Below are 17,375 nucleotides of genomic sequence, written 5' to 3' on the forward strand. Positions count from 1 at the left end.
AAACCTTCTTTCAGAAGTCAAATAGGTTTAAATCCTGTAATAAACCCCAAGACAAAAAAAAAATATTCAAAAGAGCTGTAGAAGTGACAGCACTTTACACAGCTGCTGACAGCTACTGCAAGACAATTCCCTTAAGGAAACTTGGGGAGGAAAAGCAAGCATCAATCTACTGAAGATCTGAATACACAAATCTACCGTTGAAGACTTGCACCACAAAAATAAATTTGCTCTTCACATCATGAGAAAAAACAAAGACTTGCCAAGTATAATACGTATTACGAGCTTTAATATACTTGCTGCATAGCTTACTCAGTGTTCTGTGTGAAAAACATTGCTACATAGTAGGAAGCAAAAGACAACAGACTTGCATATATGATTTGTAGATAAGTGAAGATTTAACTAATTGCAGGATAAAAATTTAGTAAAACATCATGTTTCTGCAAATAAAAGAGGAAGAGCAAAGAGTGCATTGAACTTCTGCAGAAAGAAATCACTAACACACAAGGTAAACTATTCGAGGGCAATTCCAGCAAATTTTTATCTTTAAACACAAAAAGTGTACACACATGAAGAGGGTGTATATGTAAATACATGCATGCCTTTTAACAGATTGATTGCAGCATGCACAAAATCGCACCAAATAAGTTTTCCTTACCTGTTCTGGTAACTGTAGTAAGTGGCATCTCGAGGGATTGTGCATAGCTGTTTGCCATAGCAACACAAAGTCTGTGGTGAGAACTCCAACTGCAAAAAGGAATAGGTTGTCTTAGTACTCATACGTGTTTTCACTTGCTCTTCATGGGAAGCAAGTGTGACATAGACAACGATCATTTCCACCTTATTCTGTGTACAGGTCTCACAGTACAGGAAGTGTATGAAGTGCCAGAGTCATAAAAAATGTTCAGCGGTCTGTTATTCTCAAGTTAGTTCTTTCCCAAAGATGGGCAGCATATCAAAACAAGACAATGGAAATACACAGTCTCAATACACACTGTAATAGAGAGCGCTTCTTCTGCGGTAACAAAACCACATCTGTTTAATTTACAATAGCAAATGAGTTCGCCCTGATCAAAATAAGCCTTCTGTTACTGACTTTTTTCCCCTTAAGGGCTTATACACAAATAGATGATTTAAGCACTAGATAGAATTAGAAGATCCATAAAACCCTCAAAATCAGATTACTCAGGACTGCTAAATCCTGGTAAACTTTCAAAATTTTTGACACACCATAACTGCTAACAACTGCAACTGCTGTATTTTCCCCCACTTTGATACCAGGAAGCAAGCAACAGACCAAAAATACTTATTTTCTTACCTTTCTTCCACAGCAATAACCAAGGCTCTGCATAACTGGGTCAATTTCTTGCTCAAACACCTCTGCCAGTTTGGAACAGTACTTATATACCCGTGATGTCTTGCGGTTATACAGCCAGGCATTATTGAACATGAGCCAGATGTCATCTACATATTGCCACGGTTCCTGATACTGTCCTGTGTCTAGCTTTCTCTTGATAGTAGAAAGGTCCATGGGGTTCTTCACTATGTCAAAATAATCCTGCAAGAATACACAGCATATCAAAACAATACCACAGAACTACGTTGTGACATGACAGCATGTGCATTCTCGGCATATAAATTCTTCTGCAGTACATCAAGAAAAACAGGTTCCTCCCTGACTTGATTGTCAAACTTGTGACATACAATGAAATCTCTAGGCAACACCGTATCACTCTCCAGCGCTTCCTTTTCATTATTCTATATTTCTCAGGCTCTATTGCTCTTTCACTCCTGATGAAATAAAGCCACTCTAATTTTAGTCAGCAAAACAAATACTATAAAAAGTAGGAAATCGCAATGTTTTCGCAGTCACTGTGATCTGAGAACATACACAAGAGCATTAATAGAAAGCAACTGTTATAAGTAGACCAGGCAACCTAATAAATAAAAAGGAATAACTTTATTAGATAAAAGATACCATGTTTCCTCTAAAGAATGCCTTCTTCCAGTCCCCCCCAGCAGCTACAGAATCACTTCTCTTACAAAAGTCCTCAGAATATGACAGCCAATTGAGAGCTTGTTAAAAGAATATTAGCAACATTTATACCTGCTTATAATACAGCAGGCTTTGAATTTTTGCAGCATCTATCCTAAAAAACCCACACCAAAACCAAACAAAAATCTTCCATGCAAAACATGTTGCCCAAAGCACCTAAGTAGGACTTCTGTGTATACGTATTTGTGTATAAATAATAAACCTGTGTGGTCAATCCAGAAAGATTAAGACAGATCCTTGAAGAATAGTAATGTCTTCTGAAGTCAATTCTAAAACAAGCAGAAAATTTGACCTAAACAAAACCTAGAAGTTGGATAGTCGTCGTCTTGCTTTTAACAGATTAATAATCACTGATAGATTTGGTTGTTTTTTTAAAAGTGTCTTGATCTCCTTAGCTTCCCATGTATTCAATCAAGTTTTATATATGACGAGAAACACCTATGGAATTCAGCAATGGAAGCATCACAACATGAAGCAACATCCATAAAAAGCCCCCACAGCAATGGGGATCTACTGGTAATCACTTCAATGTATGATACACCTGCTTATTTATCAAAAAGAACATAGAACTGAACCAGCTTTTGAAAAGACAAACCTTCCTATGTCAGACATTGCATGTTCCACTGCCTAAGCTAAACCTCTTCAAATGCATCAATATAAAAACGTTAACAAGACAGACTTGGGCCTTTCTCAAATAGGTGTGTCCTAATATAGTAGTTTTGAATTAAAGCCAGGAAAATGTCTTGCTAAGACACTCACAGGAATTCCAAGTAGTTGGGGATCCACAGGCTGTCGAAATGGAAGAGACTCTGGATCCTGACGGTAAAGTGCCTCCAGTGTTGGCATAAGCGCCTGCCGCAGCTCTTCTGGCTTGAAAACTTTTGAAAAACAATCAACATTAGAAAGATAGCAGAAACAGCTGTAAGGAAGAAACCTGCTGGAAAATGTGAGGTCTATGGAAAAAGGCTACAGACAATGGGTTTAGAGTTACTTAGCATGGCTTGTTTATCCTCTGCAACACTGAGTTCTGAAGAGGATATTAAAATCATCACCTGGGCACAAGAAAATGACCAAAATACTAAAGAGAATCTTGTTTTTATCATAGGAAGACATTGCTAAGTTTAAGCCCCCCTCTCTGAGGTGCCAAGAAAAAACTTGTCCAGAAAATCTGTAACTGAGGAGTCTTTCAAATCTCTATTGTACTGACAATTTTACTAAGGCTTAACGCCTAATACTAAAGCCTTAAGGAACTTGCCTAAAGCCAGTTACAAGCATATGTATTAAGACATTTTTGTCCAAAAGCCACAAAGAACAATCCATATAAGCCTACAGAGTACCAATGAAGAAAGCTCAGTTTTTTCCCCTAAGGAGATGCAGAGAATTTCATTCCAAACAGTGTTTTTGCTTACTTTTTTTCTTAGACTGCCCAGCTGCTGGAGAAGACTGAGTAGCTGGAGTAGTAGGTCGGTCTTCTCCCTCTGGTATTTCAGTCTTCACTTCAGGTTTCTTCTCTTCTTGTTCCATTGGCTCTGGTTTACATTCCTCCACAGCTGGTTCTACTTTAACCTGGAAAGTAGTTTGGGGTCTATCAGTCTCCTGTGAAGTCATTGATCCATGTTTCTGTCCTTTAAACCTATCTGCCATCCTGTCCCACCACTCTTCCCTGGGACTACGGGTATCTACCTTGCATTCAAAACTTGCCTAAAACTTGAGCAGATATGCTGGAATGTATCCTTAAACAGCTAACCAGTTCGGAGCTGCAAAGAGACACACAGGTACTCACACCCAATTCTTCAGGCAGGTCTGACAGTCTCTCCTGCACCAGGGCTGCCAGGGTGGCACTGCTGGCAGCCACACTCCCAGCTGTCCTCGGTGACACGTTGTCAGAGCCCAGTAAAGCACCCCATCATGTACCTATCTGCTATTCTAACATTTCACAGCTGCCAATAACATCGAGCACCCTCTTACACTGGCATTTAGCAAAGCACCTCACAGCTGCAACCACGTTATCATGGTCCTTCCTGTGGCCAGTGGCTTCTACCACCATTTCACCACAAAACAGAGACCCTTATTTAGGAAGAAGTAGAGGAAGACAACAATCAAAATAGCAGCAGGTAGCACCTATCAGCTCTCACTGAACTCTGAAAGGAATGGCTTGCATGCAGACAGAAAGCATATAGCAACACTAGAGAAAGATATTCTACCCAACAGCTGGCTGACAATCTCACCTCCGGTTTCTCCTCCATTTGCAGCTCTGTTTGTTCTGGTTCCCCTTCATCTGTTTTAATATCCATTTTCACTTCCTGCAAAGGTGGCTGCTGCTGCTCTGGAACAGTCTGCTGAGAGTTCACCTCTGTGCTGCTGGTGGATGGGGGGTTGGATACCTGTCCATCAATGCTTACAGCTGGCTGCGAAAGCTGAGGGAGCAAAACACACATTACGAACAGGCTTCCAATTAACTTTTTCTTTCTCTACTCTACCTTTTAGCTATACTATGTTTCCACAAAGTTTAAATGCACTCTAGTCCTTTTACTTGTTTCACCTGAAGAACATACTGCCACGCAACTCCAATTACAGAAAAAACATGCAACAGAAACATGCACTGGAAGGCCTAGTATACAGAAAATTACGTACTGTTTCCCTGTTGTACACTACCACTATTCATATGTAGACATGACTAAAAGACCTCATCCATGCTTCACAGTGAATTTCAAAACATGCACTAGAATTCTGAAAAATATTCCCTTCTCTGGAAACACCGCATGATCTATAGGCTTGTCTTGATGCAAAAAAGTTACTTCTCAAACACAATAAAACCTATTTTCATATTTAATATGCCAGGAGCTACCTCCATCATCACAGACTTGTATAAAAATAAAGATCAACTGAAAATTAAACTTAAGTAATTGCAGGGAAAGCACAACTAAAGTATTTCCTTACAGGTGTTGTGGGATGCTGAGGCTGCAGTGGGGCTGTTGGTGTGGGAACAGATGCAGTCGTGCTCTGCTGTGACAAGGGTTGCTGCTGTTGCTCTGCAGAAGGGGTAACTGGAACTGGAGGCTGGACTTGTGGAGGCAGCTGTGCCTGAGGAGGCGTTGGAGTCTGCCTTTGAGGGGGGTGCATAGTTTGAGACTGTGGTCCAGGTGGCATTGCCTGAGGAGTAGGTGTGGGGGCAGTGGTGGCAGCTGCTGCTGCTGCCTGCTGTTGCTGTGAACCCAAGCCTGGAGGCGTGTGGTGAGGCGTTGGGGTTCGACTAGGTACCGGAGAAGGAGAATTTCGGTGCATGGGAGGCTGTGGAAGAGGTGGGCAGTGAATATGGCTCCCTTGAGAACCTGGAGCCATTGCAGGAGAATTCACAGGACAGGAAGCGCTAGTCATTTGTGCCTATGGGAAAACAAGTACACGTTTGCAATGACTTGAAATAAAAAAGGAGAGAGAGATTACTGTCAAATGGCTGCTTTCCCACAGTTACTGGCATACTTTTCAAAACATGACAAATTATCTATTGGTTTTGTGCGTTTTTTAAAAAAATTAAAATATTAAAAGGAGAAACTGTCTATTCAATTTATTTTGCTCCACAGGAACATAAAGCTGTTTTAAAGTTTATTCAGCTCTAAAAGAGATGTTTCAATAGAATAACTCATACTTGATATGTTTAAAGAATGGCACATCTACACTCCCAGCTTGCAAAACATTTCTTTCTAAAACTGCAGATTTGTACATCTTGAATATGGCACAATGCACCACAGTGGAAAATTGCATTCAAATACACTTAGTGTGCCCATTCCCCCACCCCCAAGACTAGAAACTGAATTTATTATCAGAAGTAAGTACAGTTGTAACTGTACCATCACAAGATTACAAAAAAATTGTATTGAGTCAAGGAAAAAAAGCTGTCACTCCACAATAATCTTGCCTGCAAACTAGGAAGAAGCATCAACGAGAAGCAAACTGACGTTCCCTACTTCTTCCTGGCCTGAAAGGTTCTTGCTGAAAAGGGAGAGGGAAAGGACAGAAAGGAAACTGCTAGGCTAAGTTCAGATCTTTAGTAATGACAACCCTCCTATCCCCCAAAGCCAGCAACACATATTGGTCCTGGATAGACATGCCTTTTTATGACTTATTCTTCCATGATCTCTTAATTTCTGAGGCTCTGCTGCCTCATTGTTAAGCAAGAAATTCTCAACTACTGCACACTGAGTAACAATTTCTTCTTTGCACCATAAAACCAAGCTTAAAAAAATTTCTGTCACACTTAAACTTCAGCCTGAGAATAAGCTAACAAATGTTTCATCCTTGCCATTCCCAGTGCTACATGTGGAAAACGCAGAGTCTCAATAAAAGAATTCAGCTAACTAATTTCAAAAGCATCTTGAGAAAACAAGTTCTTCTCCATTACTACTAAATGAACAACAAAACCAATATATGACAGAGACCACTGACACCACTTCCAGAAATCAGAAACTTACTTGAGAAACTGGTGTCTGATTGCCAGGCTGAGTCATAGGCATGTTTGCTGTGTTCATTCCCGGGGAAGAAGCAGGGAACTGAGTCTGTTGTAGAAACTGATTCTGACCAGAAGGCTGGCCAACTCCCGGCTGCTGCATACGTGAAGGAAATCCCATCTGTTGGAAAAGGAAAGAACTCATTTCACACAATGCATGTACACTTCCATAACATCGTACAAAAAACATTTATCTTGTTGCAGAAATTGATGCTTGCCACCTATCTGTAGGATACGACACGGAAAGTCTGCTATAGCTCCTCTCAAAAAAAAAAAAAACAACCCACACTAGAAATCACAATGATAAGCTAAAGAAAAGGATATTGATTTCAGATTTGGACTCTTGACTCAACATTTTTGGGACTCTGATTCAACATTTACCTTTTTTCCTTCTTTTAAGGACACAACAGCACAAAAAGCCACTTAAACTTAATTTTTAGGCAATTTTTACCACCAAGACCTAAAGGCTTACCATAGACCAGACAAATCTTTCAGTGGGGATGCAAAAGAGGAACCAAAGGGTCAACAGATTGAAGAAATAATGCTTGATTTCTTTAATTTCTTTCTTCTATTTATTTTAAGGAAGTCACAGCCAACAGAAGCAAACCAGCAAGCTCAACATCTGGACAAAGCTCACACTGACCTGGTTCATGGCCCCGGCCTGGCTTAGCTGTCCAGGGTGCTGAAGAGGAGGAGTTTGCCGGGGTCCCATCGGTGACAGCTGCATGTTCATCTGGCCAAACTGATTCATTCCTGTGCGTTTGTGCCAAAAAACACTTTATAAGCAAAGGTCTGAATTCTCCTTTGGGCACCATTCAACATTTGGAGAAGAAACGCTGTCAGTTTCTTCCTAATTTAATTTTCTAGCAACCAGTTTTCAAGCATGCAATACTAGAAAGCAAGTATTTCTTTCTATCAGCCAGGTACATGGAACAATTTTAAATATAAAGTGTCCAAGCTACCATACTCCTTTGGAATGCAGACTAGTATTTCTACCCCAAAAGACTTGTTTCTACTAACTGTCATCAAAGCTCTGAAGTTTGAGAACTACTGGAGTACATGATAAATAACCAGAAGTGTCACATCTACTGCTGAAGATCAACTTTAAGATAATGCAACTTTCTGTTGCATATTGGAAATTCACTTATTGAATCCCTAACTGTATCTTCGCTTCCTTAAGTACTTTGCAGGTTGGCTACAATACTTCTTGAATGTGTAACAAAGGTTTTGCCCCTTCCTTCTGAGCAATACTTCTCACCATCTTCCCTCTGCCACCAACATGTCCTCATCTAAACTGGCTAGGTCCACCATGTTTGATTGACCCCACCACCCTATGTTCACACGATCATAAATTCCAAAAGCACCAAGTTCTTTATTTAACAAAGCAAGTAGCTAACATGCAGCCCTCAAATTCAAAACATCACAAAATGCTATTAGAGATATACATGTTTATATAAATACATAACTATATTGTATATAGTTGTGTAAGCATTATACAACATAGATAGCTATTTTCTTAAGCAATGGGAAAACTGCAGGTGAAACAAGAGCTATGACACTTCAGCAAGAGCAGCCCAATTCCAAGACTCCTTCAAAATCACAGTAGCGAATTCTCTTCAAATATTTACCTGTCTGTGCCTGCATGCGATTCATCATCTGGTTTGGCACATTAGCACGTATCAGGGTTGGGTCAGGAAGAGGACCATCTGGAAAAAAGATATTGGAATAAGATGACGGCATTTAGAAGACCACCAAGTTTTAGCCATCAAGCATTTCAGTGAGAATTATGCACTAAAACTCATGTGTAAAAGGAAAACAAACATGTACGGACACAGTCTAATAACTCTATAAACATTCTTGAAGAGTCCTGAAAGCGTGAGGGAAAATCAGAAACTTCCTTCAAAATATGAGTATGTCCCATTGACAGAATATCCTCAGACTTAAGAGTCAGCTTTCAGAAATTGAGGACAAATTTGAAGTACATTATTGATGCACGACAAGCTCAGTAGCTCACGAACATTTCAGACCACAAGAACTTCTACAGACTGCTCTACAGTGTTACTGCATCTCTAGATTTAAAACGCTATGAAAACTATATGGTTCAACAGGTATTTATCAAAGCTCTGAAGTGTGAGAATTACTGGAGTACACGATAAACAACCGAAACTGTCACATCTACTGCTGAAGATCAACTATACAAAAGTTATAGCAAATGAAGTCATAGCATCAACTTTTAAGAATCTTTCTTGGATCCTGCTAATGCATCTCAGTAAATCCTGTTCTGATTTCAAGCATATAAAGACCTAGAACTGGATTTACCAAGATACATTCAAATTTAAGCAGGAGAAAAAGAACAAAAGAACTCTGATTAAGATTCTTGTAGTATATGCCTGGAGCTACTGGATCTTTCTGCAGTGCTAGGAAAAAAAAACAACAAAGTTTTTCATCTCCTCAGTTGACTAACTCAAATTTTGACCCTATCTTCTTACACAATTTATTGGAGCACCATTGACAGCTATACATCTGTTCCCATGAAGTGCCTTTAAGAACTCAATTCTTAACTGTGAAGCATCTAAGAACATGCAGGACTGAACAAACGAAGGGGAAAATCCTTCTCTTCTGAGAGGGAAGCTCTAAGGAGAGAGACACAGGTGGTGTGGTGATTGCTCTAGAAAGTACACTTGCAGAGCTATTGCACTTCGTTTTAAGAAAAACTCCAGAGCTGTCAGTCCAGAATCACAGACCAAAAAAATCTTAAAGCAGATTTTGGCTCAAACAGTTAAAAAAATATTAGTTCTTTTTTACACTTAAATCAATAAGGGATGCAATTCTATTTAGAAAAGTCCAGTTTAAAATACTGTATTTCAATTATTTACAGGACTTGCCAAGAAATACAAGATTACAATGTCAGCAGAAGCCTTTCTCCACTTTCTAACTAAAAATATCATCCACAATAACTAGCATTACCTGTTTGTACCTGTTACCCAAATAAAAATACACTAGATACCTGACAGTCTACAGCATCTCATCCCTTCCTAATGTTGTAAAGAGACATTACACACTTCAGCAGTATGATAGTTTTGATAACTAACTTCTCTCCAATTTTATTCCAATATACAAATGCATGGTTAGCCAGGAATCTAATAGTAATACTAATCTGTTTAGCAAGACAGCTGCATGGGGAAAACATGAAATCTGGTTTTCATCGCACGCTGGAAAGGCCATTTGTCTGAAAAAACCCCATGTGGCATAGAACAAGCACTATCTAAACTTTCAAAGGCATAAACACCTAAGCACTCCAATCATCATACTCTCTGTTTAGCAACAATAGTAATACTGATGATCATTTTGAACACAACTAAATACTACGAAAATACTTCTCTTATAGTAACTGAAGTTACCTTTAAATAAATTCTACAAGTGATTCTAATGAGACTGAAGTTCTACAACGTTAAGAATGCAACTTAATCTTCACTCTATCCACCTTCAAAGTAAGCGTAAAGGTTTACAATATTGCAGTTTGTTCAGAAGACTAAATGCTTTTAGATAATCTACCATCATTAATTAACACATAAGGTAAGGCAAAGATTTTGCAAGTACTTCTGAACAAAAAGGAGAAAGTTGCTTAACTTTAAGCCAGCAAGGTACCTGTGAAACGAGAAGGGCAAAATGGTCACAAGCCTACCAAAATGACAGTACGAGATTCCCCTGCACTCAGTAGTCAGTAACCCAACTGTTCTTACTTGCAGACATCCCTGGCTGGGGCTGTCCCATGTTGGGGCCTTGATTCATGGGAGCCTGTGGCATGCCTGGAGCACTTGGGATCATGTTTTGCTTCTGTAGCCGGGTTCTTCGTTTCTCCTCCAACTCTTTCTGAATCTTATAGATCTTCTCCGCTAGCAGGTGATAGTACTCTGCCTGTTGGGGAGCAATACAAGTCAGGAAAGATCATGACACACACATGAAGGAAAGGCAACAGGTCCTAGTGATCCAAGCTTGGAAAACACATTCCACACACACATTTCTGCTTGGGTGGGGGTGGCTCTCCCTTTGCAGAGGCTGCCAGGCAGATAGGAGGGTAAAAAGGGGCACTGCTCAGGGCACTGCTGGCAATCCTTAGGCTAACACTGTAAGTTTTTCATCTCGTGTCCAACACTTCCTTTGGGAGAAACACACTGAAGAGCTCCATGCTGCCTTCAGGGAACCCCAAGAAGTCTTAGGCATAGCACACCCTGGCAGGCACCACCCTAACTGCCAGCACACCCAGGCACAACCCTGCAGCTGGCTGGTTCCTAGGCCTCATCCAGCAGCCCCTGAACATCTACTTCCTCAGCCTGGTACTCTCATCTGCGCTTTCACTCCTCTTCCTCCTTTATCACTACATGATCAAGGCAGACACACACACAACTGGACAACAGAGGATGGCATCTCACCCTGCTGTTTGCCGATTCATACATATCCCCTTCCACTTTCCGAGCATACGCCACCAGATTCTCCATTCGCCGATCCTTCAGTGCTGCTGGGTCAGGAGTAGGAAATATGGCTTGGACTCTGCAGGGAGCGAGGAAAAAAAAACCAAACATGTGAGTGATTAGAATAACCCCAGACGAGGACATCAGCACTAACCCCAGTGATCTAGACACAAAGCAGCATGCAAATCTTCCAACAGACTAAGGCACTGCTACTGCTCCTCAGAGATACTGTCCCTGTGTTGATGGCTTGAGTACAGAGTGGGACACTTTCAATACAACAGCTCCAAACTAGCAGATGCAGCTCCATCTTTCAGGCTTCTGCTTTCCCTTCTCACAGACCCTGACAAAACTCACTCCCTGTCTCCCTTGTTTTGGAAGCTGGGCTTCCTCCTGCCCTACACATACACCTCAGAGGCAACAACTCACCCAATAGTAGATTGTTTTGATATTAGCTACTCACAATTTATGAACAAGATGGTTTCGGAGGTCCTGAGTAATGTCTTCATGCCACTGCTTTCGAATTCCAGTATTGGATGGTTGAGCTGTTGGCATGGCTCCCAAACTGGCAACGCTGGCACTTTCACTCATCATGGGGCTTCAAAAACAGAGCAAGAATTGAGGGCATAAGTCTAGCCCAAGCTTAGTCATCTTACAGTCACGGCCTCTTTTAGAATAATGTTAGGACAAAGTGCTAGTTCAGCCATTCCCTAATCAATGGACAAACTCTGCAGGAATAGCTGCACAGACACCAAAACAACGCCATGAAAGAGTACATGCTGTTCTACCCAAGGATTTGGAAAACTGCAACAAAAGCTACAAAATCCAAAGGGAGAGAGAGGCATCAATGGCATTTACACCACTGTTTATGCAAGAAGTGCCATGAGATCAAAACAAAATCACTGGGGTGCAAAGAATAATTCAACTTACTTTTGAGAATTCATGGTTGAATGTAACATTGAGTCAGGCAGCAGATTAGGGGTTTGAACCCCTACTCCTCCATTCACTCCCATTGGATTTGCACCTAGAAAACAGATGAGTAAATATTCTTAAACAAACAGCCCATTTACTGTGCAAAATCAGTAACTGCTCGCAATAACAAGGGTCTAGACTTTCAAGTACTTTGACTTTTGTGAAGAGAGTTTAATTACTTATTGCTCTTTACCCTCTTCGTTTTACAAACTCAGAAAAAGTCTCAGGCACAATACTGGTGACCTCCAATCACACCTCATTACTCCTCTGCATATCTTTCTGAACGTCTCAACAAGCCATTTCAATTTGCTACAAACATTATGTACCAGAGTCCTTTTCTGTGACTCCCTATCTAAAGATTCAGCATTACCAATAATTTCTGGGTTTTTTTTGTTGTTCATAAGTGGTCAGGTTTTTTTTGTCATTCAAGGACTTAGGATTATATTCACAAAGGCTTCAAAAACTTAAAACATCAGCTACCACCTACATCTGACAAAGTCCCCTCTCACCCACTCCATACTTAACGATCTTACAACTAACTCCAATGTTTGTACTACAAAGGAAAATCTGACAATCCTTTGCAGGAAAAACCTCTAGTAATTTGTCACGTACCAAAATCTGCTTTTCTGAATCACAGCAGATCTCAAATCACCATTAAAAAAATGCCTATTTTCTTCACACATTACAGTTAAGACTCAAGTAGCAAAAAAGAGCGCAGCATTTTTCTGTCTGGAGTTTCTGAACAGATCACTTTGTGAAGTTGAGAGCAGCATGAAAACCATTACCAAGCTTCACATATATTTAGGACATCTGAATCCTACAGAATCTTTATTTTGAGCAAAATAGACACTGTGTACAAGAGAAATCCACTGAAATTAAGTATATCAAGCCTAATACATACCTCTAACATCACAATCAAGTGTTTAACAGTCTTTTCATAAAGCTGCCTCCAGCTTCCCCTCCCTTAGTGACTTTCTTCTCCTTCCCAAATTCACTTTGCCATCTGAGAGCAAGCTGGTATAGAAGACAACTGTCAAACTTTGCCTTAACTCCCTGTTTCCAACTGCCGAAACCAACCATTTGTTTGATCTACTCAGGACTGCATCTCTTCACATCACAGTCCTCTCCAAATCCTGATGTTTCTTCTAAACTAGACCTGCTGTCACATAGGCCATGACCTATTAATTCCTATCTCACCTGTTCTAACTCCTTCCTTAGTCACCCATCTGTTTCTAATAATGAAACAAGAGTCAAAACTCTACAATCTCTGTGCTTGTCCTTTTTACATTAAGCTTCAGTTCTTCACTCTCCAAATGCTTGTCAATCCCATCTCATTGGATTTTATTATCAGTGCTACAGGAAGTGTCCAATAAGAATGCACAGGCCAAACTCTGAGTCTATAAATAAATAAAAAAAAACCCACAACCAAACAAAAAACCCCAAGAAAACCCAAAACAAAACAAAACACCCCACAGAGAATCATTTTGCTTCGGAAAAATGAGTGACATTCCTTTCAAGGCCCTCACTATAATATTTTGGAGCTTCTAGAAATTCATCTATTTGCAAAATACTCTAACACACAGTAGAAAACCATATTGTCTTAACCTAATTGTTTTAAGACTAAGCTCTCAGGACCTCTCCTCTCCTTTTTTAAAAAACACTTTACACACTGGAAGGCAAAGTTTTAGCAGTATACAAGCTATATGCAACCTATGAGGACCAGTCGTCTCGTTAACAAGTCTACTCTATCCAACAGACTTTTCCTAAGTCAGGAGTAGCATTTCCTTTGGTGCAGAAACACCGCATCAAGCTGCAGCCAACAACCAACTGCTACTTTCCTCTGCAATCTCTCAAGTTCTTCCCCATGGCACTCCTGTGCATACACAGCACTCGTTTCGTATGCAAGCTTGCCATGAGGCATATATAGGCAGGATCACTGCAATCCCATACAAGCCTGTGATAAATCTCTACAAGCTCATCTTTCCTCTTTTCTATTAAAAAAAAAACCACAATACAACACCTCTACTTAAGCAACTCAAGCAAAGAATCATAGAATGATTTGGGTTGGAAGGGACCTAAAAGATCACCTAGACCCAACCCCTATGCCATGGACAGGGACACCTTCCACTAGATCAGGGTGCTCAAAGCCTCATCCAGAGAGGGATGAGAAAAATTCCTGTGATATAATCTCAAACTACCAAAGTCAGATTTGATGGTTAAAGGTTACTTCATTTGACACCAGCGATAGCCAGGTTAGAATTAACTGCACTTCAAATTAAAATCCTTATGTAGTCTTCTGTGATTTCACAATAAGCCACTCGGACAATTCACAGTTACGTGAGTCCACGTGACAAGATTCAGAGAGAAAGTCTGTTATTTGCTACTTTTTATTTTTAAAACAAACATTACATATCTGAGATATAACTGTAAAATGCTACAGGATGAGCGACAAGGAAGTACACTTGAATACAGGCATGTCAATGCATGCACTTCCAATTAAAGACTCCCAAAAAGCCCAAAACTTGCATTAAAGTACAATTATAAAGCTAAAAAACAACATTAAATAAATTGCTTTGGAAAATTGGTTCTCAAAAAAAAATTTCCAAAGAAAATACTTTTCCCAGAGAACTTTGTTTCCAAGAGAAAGCATCTGGGCCCTCTAATGTTCCTGTTACGCTGAGTAGCTTGCTACCTCAAGCCTAAAATATTGCAAAGCCATACTTTTTCCAAGTTAATTAGCAGTATTAAGCTACCTGGTTAAGAAAATTTGCATTAGATGTAGCATGGGAAAGTTACCTGTAGTTTGTATTTTAACACTAACAGACAAACTTACTCATAGGATTCATAGGCCGCAGACCCTGGGGTGACTGTCCTTGTTGATTCTTCACTTGAGCCTGGGGCTGCGTCTGCATCTGGTTCCCTTGATAGGTCAGTCCAAGGGCTGCGTAGGCTCTCTCAATGGAGCTGGGGTCTATCTGACTGGTAGTGTTTATGCTGGGTGTTGCCTGCTGCCCCACACCCACGGAGCCAGTATTTGTAAGTCCTACTGCAGCTCCGCCCAGCAGCGCTGGAAGAGACATACCATAAGTTCATAAAGACAGCAGGAGGTAACCAAAGCGGTCCACGAAAACAGAGAAAGAACATAAAGAGTGCACTGGCTGTTTGGAACTAAAATATCTCCTTCTAGGAGCATACAGAGAAGAGGTCAGGTCTGGAAAATCTGCCATGAAACGGAGACAAGTTTTGACTCAACCAGCCATTTCAACAACATGCTGTTTTCCCCTTGAACTGTGAGAGGAAATCCCACTCAAAGTATTTAAGAAACATCTGTTTGCTTCAAACTTAAAACCAAGGCACACCATGTCATGGAGGCTAAAGGCAGAAGGGTACATACAGCTCTTTAGCAGTCATAGTAACGCTTTTTTTTAAAAAAACAAAATTTCTTAAAACAAGCAGTATCTCAGCTCACCTTAGTCACAAGAAGAGCCAAAGTAACATTAAGAAAGGAGAAAAAAAACATACAGGTAACACAATGACAAAAAACTTGCCAAAGATTTTGGCATGAAGACCAAGAGGATCCAAAGAGAAAGGAAGCGACACTCAACGCAAACAAAAGATGAAGACAGAACCAGGTATCATTAGGGCTGAAATGACACAACCCTCTGTGTATGTACACATCTGCCTCCAGAACCTGGCGAGCTGGAAGAGGTGGTAGTGAAAAGCCAACCATTTGGTTGAGAGAGCTTTGACTTTTTCACCCTTACCACTCTCCTGCTAGAAAAATCCAATAAAGTTAGGAAGCTTCCACAAACACTAGCTATCAGAGACAGAAAAATACTGTGCAACTCTAAAGCAAGAGGAAAATCATATTAAATGTTCCCAGGTTCAAGAGCATCACGACTATCACCTGGATGCAAGAAAGTTTAACTCCCAACATGCATTTTATGGTTTATCCAATACACAGAATTTCTCAGTAGACTTACATTGTTGATTTCTTTTGTCCCCAGCATTTTTGAGAGGCAAACATACAGGACAGTCATGTCTCGTACAATTCTTCCAGTGTGAGATGATTTGTCGGGAAGACGCGCAATGTGCCACTGAGAAAGGGAGGGGAATGAAAAACTTTTACAAACTACTGCCAGTATCTCCACATGGCCAACACAAACTGGGCAGGGAGCAACTAATTCCCTCAGAGCACACATCTATTATCAACATAGGTCAGTAAAGAATTACTTGAAATAATTCAGCACTAACTAGCCGTGAAAACGCAGCTAGATTTCTTCAAGTAGTTTTGGCTCAACTAAAGCTTACTTAAAAGCTCCATGTTATAAACCCAAGCCTATGTCTCCCCAGCTTGAAGGCTAACACCATATACATCAGGCAGACTGTACCAAGCAATTGACATGCTAGCAATTGGCATGACCCATAAGAGCCTAGGCTAACAAGAAGGTAGCATACGTTTTCCTTGGCTACTAGGATAGACTACGAGTTCACCAGTGTCAGTAGCAGCTTCACTCCTGGCTAACTATTGCTTGAGATTTGTCTCTTCCATTTAAGGGAGACAGGGGGACTCCTACTTGCAGATTCCTGTTTTGTGTCTACCCTTATCAGAAGGCAGCATCCAAAAGATCTTACAGTGAGTTACAAAGCTAAGTGAAAGGTCTTAACTCATCTCTTTGCGCTATCTTGTCCCGTCTAACTTGCCTAAACTTTAAAGGCTCAGACGTTGTTTATGATTTCCATTCTTACATGGACAGAGGTTAAAAAAAATTCTACTTCCCAAGCCACCTACTAGTTCTCCACCTCTTTCTAGGAGCCCTTCTCGTCCTGCAAATGTTGACTGACTATGTAAACACTCCTCTACTTACCCTGGCAAGATTTGCCAGCCTGACAATGTGTCATGTGGTTCAGGACATTCTTCATGGTTCGGCAATGAGGGAGGTTGCATTGTCGCACCTCCCCGTTGGCTTGTTCTCGACGCTGACACTTGTGAGCGTGTAAGAGGAGAACTAGTTGCTGCTGAATGAGTTTGCGTTTTTCTGGATCTGCTGTTGGTGCTCCAGACCCCATTCCTTGAGAAGTCGCTGGCCCTATCCCAGCTTGCTGAACTTGAGGAGCCTGCTGCTGGCCCTGGAGAAGGTGGAAAGGAAATTCCCAGAAATAAATCTATTTTTGAGAATAATCCATGTAGCAAGTAAACAATGACAACAACAACAATCAAAGAGAAACAACCACTGCGTTCTGTGATTAAGGGAATAGTCCACATATCTGTAGCTCTGGATGACTCATTAAAAATACCCCTTAGCAACTGTCCTGGCAATAATTCTCTTGCCAGCCACAATTTCTTCCCCATATCATTGTCCTAGTCCTAGCTCTT

At 40.6% G+C, this 17,375-nt stretch overlaps 1 protein-coding gene across 4 annotated transcripts in view; it reads right to left on the reverse strand.

Annotated features, from left to right (window-relative positions):
* Nucleotides 1–17,375, reverse strand: part of EP300 (EP300 lysine acetyltransferase) — a 65,239-nt gene that overhangs the window by 20,219 nt on the left and 27,645 nt on the right. Inside the window, exons 4-19 of one of the 4 annotated variants that reach the window (XM_086611032.1) lie at nucleotides 16,867–17,128; nucleotides 15,982–16,095; nucleotides 14,832–15,065; nucleotides 11,957–12,050; nucleotides 11,490–11,624; nucleotides 10,991–11,108; nucleotides 10,301–10,475; nucleotides 8,186–8,263; nucleotides 7,201–7,310; nucleotides 6,523–6,678; nucleotides 4,994–5,437; nucleotides 4,282–4,470; nucleotides 3,463–3,619; nucleotides 2,813–2,931; nucleotides 1,316–1,555; nucleotides 656–744 (exon numbers count right to left, since the gene is read on the reverse strand). In XM_086611032.1, coding sequence (XP_086467158.1) covers nucleotides 656–744; nucleotides 1,316–1,555; nucleotides 2,813–2,931; nucleotides 3,463–3,619; nucleotides 4,282–4,470; nucleotides 4,994–5,437; nucleotides 6,523–6,678; nucleotides 7,201–7,310; nucleotides 8,186–8,263; nucleotides 10,301–10,475; nucleotides 10,991–11,108; nucleotides 11,490–11,624; nucleotides 11,957–12,050; nucleotides 14,832–15,065; nucleotides 15,982–16,095; nucleotides 16,867–17,128 — 2,714 coding nt within the window. Of the gene's footprint in view, nucleotides 1–655; nucleotides 745–1,315; nucleotides 1,556–2,812; nucleotides 2,932–3,462; nucleotides 3,620–4,262; nucleotides 4,471–4,993; nucleotides 5,438–6,522; nucleotides 6,679–7,194; nucleotides 7,311–8,185; nucleotides 8,264–10,300; nucleotides 10,476–10,990; nucleotides 11,109–11,489; nucleotides 11,625–11,956; nucleotides 12,051–14,831; nucleotides 15,066–15,981; nucleotides 16,096–16,866; nucleotides 17,129–17,375 lie in introns of all 4 variants that reach the window. The other 3 variants (XM_086611034.1, XM_086611033.1, XM_086611035.1) reach the window with 3 other exon arrangements.

Source organism: Tauraco erythrolophus, chromosome 4 (genome assembly GCF_009769465.1).
Source record: "Tauraco erythrolophus isolate bTauEry1 chromosome 4, bTauEry1.pri, whole genome shotgun sequence".
NCBI classification, from domain to species: domain Eukaryota; kingdom Metazoa; phylum Chordata; class Aves; order Musophagiformes; family Musophagidae; genus Tauraco; species Tauraco erythrolophus.